The 12,030-nt window shown below is 40.9% G+C and overlaps 1 protein-coding gene across 1 annotated transcript in view; it reads left to right on the forward strand.

Moving 5' to 3' along the window:
* Positions 1-9,942: 9,942 nt before the first annotated feature.
* The window catches only part of LOC147421085 (dynein regulatory complex protein 11-like), a 118,173-nt gene continuing 116,085 nt past the window's right edge, over positions 9,943-12,030 (forward strand). Inside the window, exon 1 of the mRNA XM_086505193.1 lies at positions 9,943-10,077. Within this exon, the coding sequence (XP_086361319.1) occupies positions 10,067-10,077 (11 nt within the window). The 5' untranslated portion in view covers positions 9,943-10,066. The remainder of the gene's footprint in view (positions 10,078-12,030) is intronic.

Below are 12,030 nucleotides of genomic sequence, written 5' to 3' on the forward strand. Positions count from 1 at the left end.
CTACCAAATGGTCATCTAATGATATGGAAGTGTTCTAATATCTAGGGGCATGCTACAGTTCAAGTCTTGTCCAATTCGGTTGAGCTGAGAGGCCGCTATGGTCGTTATTGTGTTCTAGGAATCCGTACACAACTGGGATTCTAGGGTTTTTTTCTGGGGCCTACACCTGCTACCCAACTGCATACAAATGTTCTTTGATGATTTTAGAACTTACCCCTCATGTCTCGTGTGAAACGGTGCTTGAAATGGGTGATTGTGGACTCCGAAAATCGCACGCGAAGAAGGTAGAGAGCTCTCTTCTCCAAGAGTGACCGGGTGATTTTGGGCTACCTAAGATATCTATACTCGACCTTCCAAAACTACTTTCCCCCAGATTCCCCTGTTAGTCCTAATAGGCCGTGAAATCTACGTTAGACTCAAAAATTTCCTCAATCGGATGCGTTAGCTTATTCAAGAATTTGCAAAAACAGGCTCTGGCGGCCTAATTTAGGCCTTTCGCTTCCGTTTGTCGTATTGATCGAAAATTTTTGTGCCTGTCCGTCTTGTACTACTGATCATCATCGTTTTTTTCCTTCCTCTATCCGAGTTCATTTGCTATTTATTATTATTTTTTTACATTCTTATTGAAAAAATCAAAGAAAATAATAAAATACAATAAAATAGCAAATTTAAAGATCAACAATTCAGAAAATCGTCTGAAAAACACTATTGTATTACTTTTTGGTGAATTTCTCCATTTTTAAGTTCCAATATCAAGAAAAATTAATAAAAATAAGCAAAAAATGCTATTTTTTAATGTACTTTCTGATAGTATATACAATATTTACACTCATCGGGGAGATATTATCAGCTGACATTCCCCTCTTGATGATTTTTAAGGGCATTATTAGGTAATTTTGCAAAAAAACCACACTTTAACATCCAACTTTTTCCTCCCTCTTCAAACATTGCCCTTAACTAATGAAGTTTCGTTCCACCCCTCCTAGATGGAGTACTCCGGAATGACTGGTGCATGGGTTGAACAATCGTGTCTATGCATAGCCGTGGTTGGCTCTATCATGCTTTGAAGGTCAAATGCAAATCAGTATGCGGTGCAAAAGTTGGGTCTTGAGTAGTTAACTCAAGGGTTTCCGTGGTCGAGGTTTCTTGTTGATGTTTTCTAAATAGTAGATATGTAATTTATGTGCTCTTTCCCTAATTGTACTATCTGGATGCTTTGGCACATTGATTTCCTGAGTTGTAGGTATCAATGATGACAGTTGTTGAGATTTAACTCTCCATTGGTATTTTGGGTTTTCTTTGGTATAATGTTGTGGTGGAGTTTTTTGAGATGTAACCTTCCACTGATTCATCGGTTTTACAGTTTGTGGAGAAGATAAATGCTCCTTTGGTTTCTGAAAGATGTTTTTCTCTGAGTTTATATGTGAAACTTTCTTCAGTATGGTAGATGAGTTTTTGGGTACCCAAATTTGAGACGAATTGTCCTTGATTTGTGCTTTTGGTACCCAAATCTGCCTGACTCCTTGCATGCCGCTTGTAGCATTTGCTTGTCTAGAGGTTGACGTAGATTGATTATTTCCTAGTTTCTTTTGTGGGCAACCCCTTTTCCATTCCTCTTTGCTCGATTCAATTGGAACTAAGAGTTGTTCTCCTTAAGTGATAGCTTGAGTTTATTGGTATCTCAATTTGGTAATGCCTTGTATGTCCACATCCATGAGATTCCAAGAATCATCGTTTCATTCATATGTTCATCTAGTATGCATATAAATTGATGAGGGCATGAAATCCATTTACTATCACATTCAAGTTAACCACTCCCAATGCCGATAATGGGTTTTTGTTGCATCCTTTGATATAAGATATTCCCGATGCTAAAGACTAATTCGTAGCTTTCTTGTAAATGGAATAACTGACTGCATTTATTCAAGTGTTGCTATCCACTAATGCATTTGTGCTACAATTGTTCAATTGTACCGTTATGCGGAGATCAATTCCATCCAACCATTCATCATCCGTTGATACTGTATCATTTTGTGATTCCCATAGTCTTTCATCTGGTTTCAAAGTGTTGATGGAAATAGGTGTTTGTTGATTCCTAAAAGCAGCTTTCCTTTTGAGTACTCAAAGCCGAGCTTCCTCCTGAGCTTTGTCAATAACCTGCTATAGTTTAATCTTTTTCTGCTTTGCTGCATGCATTTTTTCCAGCAAATCCTTGTTATTAACAAATGGTACTTCTTTAAGCGGCATCCACTAATCCAATTAGCCATTGGTTCACCATCTATAGTGGACAATTTAACTGCTCCACTTGGAGATACATCTTCAATGACAAATGGTCCATTTCCCTTTTTCTTGAATTTGGGAATGTGTTGCTTAAGGGAATAAACTAAATATAGGTCCCCTTTTTTGAAGATTTTTGTGACTAGATGTGAATCAAAAAATTATTTTTGCTTTCATTTTTGTGCATAGATGTGAGCTACTAGTGTTAGCTTTTGTTCATCAAGATTCTCTAAATCTTCAAGCCTCTCTAACAATTCATGTCCGGTCCACTCAAGATCTTTAGCTACCCTTAGTGTCAGCAAAAGAAATTCCATTGGTAGTATGGCATCAAGACCATAAACAAAGTTAAAGGGTGTAGCATTTAAAGCTATCTTGAATGAAACTCTATAAGCCCATAGAGCAGCATGTAGATTCATTGCCCAATCAGTTCGTCCTAAACTAACCACTTTAGTCAATTCCAAGCTAAGAATTTTATTCGTGTGCTCAGCTTGTCCATTTTCTTGTGGATGATATAGACGGATTTGTTATGGATGATCATAAATTTATTCAAAAGATACTCAATTACCTCATTGAGGAAATGAGTCCCCCTATCACTGAAAATTTCAATTGGAAGTCCATATCTTGTGAATACATTCTCATACAAGAATGTGACTGTGGTTCTAGCATCATTCTTCTTGGTTGCCTTAGCCTCTACCTACTTGGTCAAATAGTCCGTAGCTACAATGATATATTGAGCTTGAGTTCTATAAGCAGGTGGTTATATTGGTCCGACAAAATCTATGCCCCATTTTGCAAAAGCTCTAGCTCCCATCATTGTTCTTAAAAACATGCTATCTACCCTTGTTGGCACTTTTCTTATTGACATGCATCACATCTTCAAACATATTCTTTGGCATCTGCAAAAAGTATTGGCCACCATATGCCTGCCATTAAAATTGCTCTAGTGGTGGTTTCACTAGAAAAGTGACCTCCAGCTAATCCAGCATGTGCTTGTTTTAGAGTGGGTATGTATTCATCTTCATTTGCACATTGACGCAAATGTTGATCCTTTCCTCTCCGATACAATTGGCTTCCAATAAGAAAATAGTCTCTTGCTTCAATTTCAATGGCTCTTTGGCGGCATTTACTCATATCCTCTCGAAATGTTTTGCTTGATAAGTAAGTAACTATATAGTTACTCCACTTATGAACGAGTGAGATTTGAAATAATGTCACATGATGTATGGGTGTTTGTTTCTGGCATTGAAGATAATTTTTCCCAAATGATTGAACATCACTTCTCATGGTTGGCCAAAATACTCCAAGTCTTATGATCCGTTGCATAGTCTGGTCTTCCGCAAAGTGAAGTCCTACTATGGTCATGTGTACTTGATTTAGGTTTTGGGTTGTCTCCTCAGGATTAATACACAAAAGCAATATTCCATCTCAATTTCTTTTGTATAGCCTTTCAGCTAGTACTTGATATATAATCGATTGTCCAATTAATCCTGGTGTAATAGGAAGTGATATTTGAGAATCCACTTGAGCTATAGTCATCAATGAAACCATATTTTTTGCCCAATGGAGTATCATTTCCACGGAGCACAGGTATGCATCTGGTAGATCATCGTCTACCCCTTTTGATGGTTCTCCTGAAATAATCCTCGATAAATGATATGCTCTTTGGTGTGTGGTGCATTTTTTTTACGACTACAGAGAAATCAAATTTCAAAAGAATGATGAACCATCTCACTATTCTCCCTGCGTTGCATGGCTTGTTGACCAAATACAACAAAGCTTGGTGGTCCACAAAGAACACAAATTTGTTGGCTAATAGGTAATGTCTATACTTTAAAACGGCATAGATAATTCCTAATCCTTCTCTTTTGGTGGTTGTATAGTTTTTCTCTGCCACATTTAGCTGTCTACTAGCATATGAAATGGGAAAATCAAAATTTTGGTCTTCCGATTGAGCTAATATACACCCAATGGCAAAATTGGAAGCATCAGCATCTACATGGAATATCTTATTCCAATCTGGTGCTTTTAATATTGGGGCTTGTAGCGTGGATAACGTGTCGTGCTCTCTACAGTGGGTGGTCCTCAGTGCAATGTGCGTGACAATCTCACTCAAACAGACTGAATCTCCCTCAAACAGGCTGAACAGAAAGGAACAATAGACGTCAACAGAGCTCACAAAGACACAACAACAGAACAAAACATATGACTCAACTATCTCAAAGACTGATACAGAATCTGGCGTGGCAGCACACTCAGCTCCAGCCTAGGACTCACAGGTATAATGGGGTGTCGAGGCTCAGATGTGTCAGGATGGTGAATCAGTGCTCTGTGTCTCTACACACTTTAAACGACTACGTACAAGCTCAGAGACGAAGAAGATAATCGAATAACCAACCGCTACTACTCATATGTACCACCATAAAGAGCCACCAACGGCTCATAAATGTCAGCCATGTGGTGACTTGGCCACGAGGTCCACTAGACCACCGTCGGTACCCTGCTACGTGTCACTCCCCAGCCCAGAGGGTCCGTCCTGTGTCCGTCCAGTGTGAACCAGCCTAGACCTGTCCTGTGAAAGACACTGTACCGTGAAGGACACTGTAGACCTGCGTGTGAACCAGCCTAGACCTGTCCTGTGAAAGACACTGTACCGTGAAGGACACTGTAGCCCTGCTACAGGGCTATAGTGAGAGCTTGTTTAAGATTCATGAAGGATTCTTCACACTCATCAGTCCATACAAACAGTGTAATCAAACCATACATGGGTTTTGCGATTATAGCATACATATAAATGAATCGTCTGTAATATCCACAATGTCCCATGAAAGCCTAAACCCCTTTGACTATTCTTGGTATAGGCAATTCAACAATAACATGAATTTTATCCATATTGGTCGCTATGTCATTTTTAGACACTATATATGCAAGAATTTTTCCTTGTTTGCCCATAAATGTGCACTTTTTAGGATTTAAGAAAATCCTATAAAGTCTACATTTTTCAAAGACCTTTTTGAGATGTTCAAAATGATCAACTCTGATTGATGAATGTACACATAAATCATCCATATATACTTCTAAGAAATTCCTAAGATATTCATTAAAAGCATGGCTCATCAATCTTTGAAAGGTGGCAGGAGCATTAGTTAGCTTAATAAGCATAATGTTAACCCTCACGGACACCCTATCACCTTCGACGGACGCTTTATCATTTATTTGATTGAGTCATGGACCGGGCTTGTTGGTCCAATAGGTGTGTAGGTGATCGCTGATGAGAGGTGCACCACTTATCTTATTTTTAAAATAGTTTTGCAACGATCAGCCATTGTGGGCGTCCATGTGTGAATGGATCAAACTCTTATAAAAGGTCCATTTGACCTAAAAATCCTCATTCTCTGAGGTGTAAGCTAAGAAGTGCTCTGCATTAGCATGTCACATCCGGCGTCTACTATGCCTAGGGCCACACATATGAACTTTGGGCCACCACATGGCACAACATCGTACCCAACTTGGAACCCAAATAGGCAATCCCAATGCTGACCCCCATTCCACAAGCAGTTTCGAGAGCGCCTGTCCCCACCATACTTGCTCACTTAGGTGACTTGGCAATATTTGCTCAAATATGTGTAACACGCCTGATAGAGAGCCTAGAAGTAAGGCATTACAAATAGCCAAGCTCACAAAAAAATTTAGTGGAGACAAGGATGTGAGGAAGCATATTGAAGTGTTTGAACAATATGCGATTCCCTAGGAGAACACAATGACCTGCATAAGAGTAATGCTTTAAGCCTGACCTTAAGTGGAAAGGTTGAGGATTGGTATAGAACCCTAAGGATGGAAGAGAAAACAATTTACCCTACTCTTAGAAGAATGTTCTTGAAAGATGCCTGTGGGAGGTATGGTCATCAAGCCAAGGATTGCATAGTATTTAAATGCACGATGGCCAATAGACCAACCTTAGCATGGACGGACATACCTCTAGTGTCTGCATTGATGCCATCCACACCTCTTGAACAAACATCACAACACATGGTCCCTAGGGCCCAAAATGTTGTTCAAACAACACCCTTACCACCTCCAATGCTAGGACCGCAACCCCCACATCCAAGAATCACTTCTGTGAATCAAGTGGGTTGTGAGTCATCTATTACTTGTTTGGAAGGCTGTGAGGAAGATATAGAACCTAATATTGCCTATGGGATTGATGCACTTGAAGAAAGTCTACAATAATGTATGGAGGACTATTGGGGATAAGTCAAACCTGTCTATCAAGTAGCTGCTCTTGCTGCAAGAGGCCAAAATAACAATTACACTGCCAAGAGACCACCTCTTCAATGCTATGAGTGTGGAGGTCCACATCGTGTAGCCGAGTGTCCTATTAGGCTACAAAAGAATGCCACACTAATGCAAACCAATCAAGCAAGCACGTCTACAATGCCGATACTCATGTGTAATCAATGTGGCATAGATCATTTGATTGCCGAATGTCACGATCGATGCTCCAACACAAAAATTTCCCAATATCAGAAGAAGAAGAAAACACAAAGGAAAAGATAACAAAAAACAGCGAAGTCAGACCCCAGTTCAAAGACCAACATAGGGACTGGTGATGACCCCGTATATATATGAACGATGCTGAAGAAGATTCTAATTCAAGTGAAACCATGGAGACCAAAATGACCATTAGAAAAGAGAAGAACAAGGAAGATCGTCATGAGCCACAATGACCAGGACCCAAGAAGAAGATATGAACTTACCCAAACCCTACAGAGGAGATCGAGCGAGTCCAACAATTAAGGAGTTTGGTAGAAGAGACCCAAAGGGATCTAGAGCCAGCACTTAGGCAAATCCAGATTACAGACACAGTGTGGGCCTACGCAAAAGCAACCTCATAAAGTCCATAGACCACTAGCCATACCTAGTGTCATCCAAGAAGAAAGTGACTTTAAGTCATGGGAAAGTGGGCGTACTCCCTTCTTGCTGGAGAGAATGTTTACAGAGGGATTACTTGACCCTATTGAAGAAATGGAGATCCCATCTTCCCCAAGGGACTAAATCCCAATAGTGTCGTTAAATATTGCCAAATTGATGGATTTCATGGCTTTAGAAGTTAGAACCACCATCATGTCCAAGCTATATGGAGACCCCAAGCTATGCTTAGCTCTTCGAGCTTTCCTCAATGGAGAACTGAAAGTCGGGATACCATAATTTGCACATATGGATGGAGCTAGGAAAGTGTCAGTAGAGGAGGAACACTTAGATCCATGACCCAACCTAGATGGGAACTTTGTTGTTGAAATACCTGTTAACAAGTTGGAACAATACTTTGAAGGCGATGAATCCAATGCGACCATACCAATCACTACCAATGGATTAACTGTGAAGGGACTCCTTGATGGTGGTGCTGGGGTTTGCATTGTCACTAAAAATTGATGGGAAACTATGGGAAGATCTCACCTTGGGACTACAAACATAGTAGTAAAGATGGCCAATGGGACTATTGTTAAACCTATTGGAATGCTAGAGGATCTCAAGGTCAAGGTCTTTGGACACAAAATAAGGCATACCTTCATAGTTATGGATTTTTCCAAGCACACTATGTCATTTGAGATGATCTTAGGAAGTCCTTTCATGAGGGAAGCAAAAATGGTGCATGATTGATCTAAAAACCATGTCTACTTGCAGTTCCAAGACTCTATCATTTGAGTGGATCTTATAACTAGTCGGGCACATCCTCTAGGAAACAGATTTATAATTGATCATAGAGCTGACACCACAATTCACTTGGCCCCATTGCAGTATTATTACACGTGTAAAATGGACACTGAAGTTGGGGAAGATTCTCCTTAAATGGATGTTCTACCTGGGATGACCGAGTCTGACAATGTGGATTGGGTCTACCTAGTAGCAACCATAGATACTTGGGGAAATAGGGGGACGACCTGGGTAACACCTGAGGGGGATGAAATGCCACCACTTGTACCTTTAAATATGATAGGAGCAATGCATATAGCTTCTGATGACCTACAAGATGGAGGCTTGACCGACATTGGAACCAATAGTGTCTCAAAAGACTATAGCCTACACGATTTGAAGTCAGAATCATCGATTGACATTGACTCTAAGGACGAAGAATCTGAGTTAAATCTTGGTGCAAATGTGGGAGTGAACCATTCAAGGCCCAATGATACCCTACAAGCGGAATTAGGAAATTAAAGAAAGTACTTTTGTGAGAATACTTTGTGAGCATAGAGGGTGAACTTAATTGATGGTAGCAGCATAAACATAGTATTTAGATAACTTGGCATGAATAATACTTTTGCAAGAGAGAGAGTTTAGAGAACATGACAATAGTTGAGGACCGGATTTATGTGGAGCCGGTCCCCCCTCCAGTAGGCATTTGTATTATAGATTCTCCCATTAAGAGAGACTTGGTACAATACAATCTTTGTGTTCCTTGTGACCTAGGTGATGCAATGAAGATCTCTTGCACTAAAGTCCATCGAGTATTTCAATTGATAATTTTGGTTGTGGCAAGGAATTTAATGGGCTTGGTGTGTAGCATGTGATTAATACTGTCATATATCCAGCCAAGAGGCTTTTATAAATAAACTCATGGTCATCTTGACAAAAATGTACCTTATGCCAAAATTGTTTGATTTGACTTGCACAAGAGAAGTGGCTTTGGCCATCTCAAGGAGAGGGTATGGTTTCCTTTTGAGAGAGGAAGCCACACAAGCTTGGGTAATGACTTTGTTGATGCGGCACTATCTCCCTCGCTTAGAGGTGGTCAAAGATAATTTCTCTATTTGAAGGGATTCCAATTTTTGATACCTTGATTTTGACATTTAACAATAATTTTATGTCTTTAAATGATGCCATGGACTTTTTTGGAATATGTCTTCCATTCATGATATTTGGGGTCATGGCTATACTGTTACTCAATGTTTGCAATGCCTATGAGTAAACCAAGTTTAATCATTTTCCCTTGAGTGTAACAATTAGCAGCCCATTGCCATCAATCAAGCTAATGAAGGGATAAAAAACACTTGGATCATATTTTGGCCATATTTATCTAGGCTAAGTGCGTTACAAGTTGAAGAAGCACCCTGCTTCAAAAAAAAGTTACAGCAAAAGGAATATGAGGAGCTTTGCTCAAATTTTTTTCTGCGTATGGGGGGTTTTTACATTAAATTACACTAATTTTATCCAAAATTTGTAGGTTTTCTCACCTTCAAATTTAAAATTTAAAGGTAAATCTCAAAGTTTGTAGGTGGGATTACACTGAACCTAGTTGTCTTTTCGACCATTGATGAGGAGGTCAAGAGTTTTGTATAATTTCTGTTCTTTCTTTTCTATTTGGTGTTTACTTTTATTTTGAATGATCAATTTATTACTTTTTTTCGTGATTAATTGAAAAAGTAGAGAGAAGAATTTGTGTGGTTTGAAAAATGATTTTTCGTTAAACAATTCGAATCTGATTCATTTTTCCCTGCTCACGTTCTTAATACACACGCAGAGGCGCGGCGCGCGCGCGTCACACACACACACACACACACACACACACACACACACACACACACACACACACACAGAGAGAGAGAGAGAGAGAGAGAGAGAGAGAGAGAGTCCTGCATTCCAGGGTGTAGAATGCGATGGTGCTTGCCCTGTGGGCGACGGTCATGTGATACTCCACGCTTTAGCAGAAAATGAAGTCCCCTCATTGAAAAGAAAACAAGGTCTTAAGGGAGTCTGGCAATTCTTCGTGGTTTACTTCACATCCCAATCGAGCATGTCACACATGTAAGCGGCTTCTTTGCTTCAACTTTATCGAGCGCTGATTGTCAATCAACATCTGGTTGTGACTGCTTGATTGTCAATTAACGTGTGTGTGATACCTTGATGGAATAAGCCTCAAATGCAAATTGTTATGCTCCCATCTCGCAGCTCCCCTCCTATCGCAGCATAGGAATAGGCTGAAATGGCTGAAGTATTTGCGCGTGCGCACGTGCACACACACACACACACACACACACACACACACACACACAGAGAGAGAGAGAGAGAGAGAGAGAGAGAGAGAGAGAGAGAGAGAGAGAGAGAGAGAGAGAGAGAGAGAGAGAGAGAGAGAGATGAATGAAATGAAATGTTATATTAACGTCTTCAAAAGGCCAAAGTGACCTATGAGACCAGAAAGTTACAATGTGGTGTATCTGATACAAAGTCAGATTAACAAAATAAATTAAACTAGGATAACAAGATATAAATACTGCGGATAACAAGATATAAATACTGCGGCAGTGAAAGATCCATCTTCATCTGCACTCTGGACGACAAAAAAGTATGGCTCGAATCCTTTGCTGTAGCCTCCTTCGAAACTGTGTAGCTCCTCTTCTCCATCGGGGTCGTCTAGATCTCCCTAGCTCCAATGCTCGGTCTATGAGAATGCCAGTAGTGCGGGCATACCTCTCCACTGTTGGCTGCTCCTTTGTCTGTTCTTTTGGGTGTACAATATCTAGTGTAAAGAAATCTGTGATTTTTCTCTGGGGTTGTCTCTCTTCAGTTCTCCTCAATAAAGTTTCTCTATGCCTGCGTAACTCAAGTAGTATAGCCCAAGACATCTCTGATTCTTATAACTCTGTGAGAGAGAGAGAGAGAAATGAAATGAAATGTTATATTAACGTCTTCAAAAGGCCAAAGCGACCTATGAGACCAGAAAGTTACAATGTGGTGGATCTGATACAAAGTCAGAGTCAGAGTAACAAGATGACAACAATGACAAAAATGAAATGACAAATGTCACAATAAAATACTATGGAATCTTAAACTACTAGGTGTGAACAGCAGCTAGCTGGGATAGCTAGATCACAAGAGATCCAGCATCGGTCGCTGGCGGATCTCATCAATCTCCTCCATGGTCGTAGTATGACCGGGCGTCATGCATGTCAAGCCAAAGTGATCCGAATCCTCTGATGCAGCCTCCGTCGATGCTGTGTAGTCCTCCGCAGTCGCGGGCGTCTGGATCTTCCAAGCTCAGTGGCTCGGTTGATCAGTGTGCCTCTGGTGTGAGACGACGAGCTTTGCTGTGGTAGTAACTCCTCCGGGTGTCCAGTGGCAGCTCTAAAGAAATCTGTGATCTGTCTCTGGGACTGGCTGGCCTCTCCTCTCATCAAGCTCTCTCTGTGTCTGCGTAGCTCGAGCAAAAACAAACCCAAGCATCTCTGATCCTCGTACTGCATGACTCTGGAGAATGGTCCAAAGCCCTCTTTGAACAAGCAATGGAAGCGGCCTCGTATCTCGTAGTAGACGGGGCAGTGGCATGTGTAGTGCAACTCTGTCTCAGGCTCGATGTCACACAGGGGGCATGTCCTGGCCTCTGCTGGTACTTTGCTGTATCTCCCAGTCTCGATCCGCAGCTGGTGTGAAGACGTACGTATCTGGCCGATAGCACATCATATCCCATGAGACAAGTGGGTGTCCATGTATCTCGGCCTCGTCACAAAGCCATCAACCGTAAGCTGGAGGAGATACTCTCTGTAGAAAGCCATCTTCGTGCCCAGCTCCTGTGTTGGCTGTATCCATGTCCTCCTGGTGTCTAGCTGAGTCAAGTCCTGGCGGATGAGCCTGGTGATCTCGGATTGTGTAAGAGTCAGAGAGGGTGCATCCAGTGAGTACTGGAAGGGAGGCAATTTGTCTATGCTGAACCCATGCGCCTGAAACCATGTCATCTCCCCATACCAGCATGCTGTATCTCCT

This window comes from Adiantum capillus-veneris, chromosome 28 (genome assembly GCF_014529385.1).
Source record: "Adiantum capillus-veneris isolate H3 chromosome 28, ASM1452938v2, whole genome shotgun sequence".
NCBI lineage: Eukaryota > Viridiplantae > Streptophyta > Polypodiopsida > Polypodiales > Pteridaceae > Adiantum > Adiantum capillus-veneris.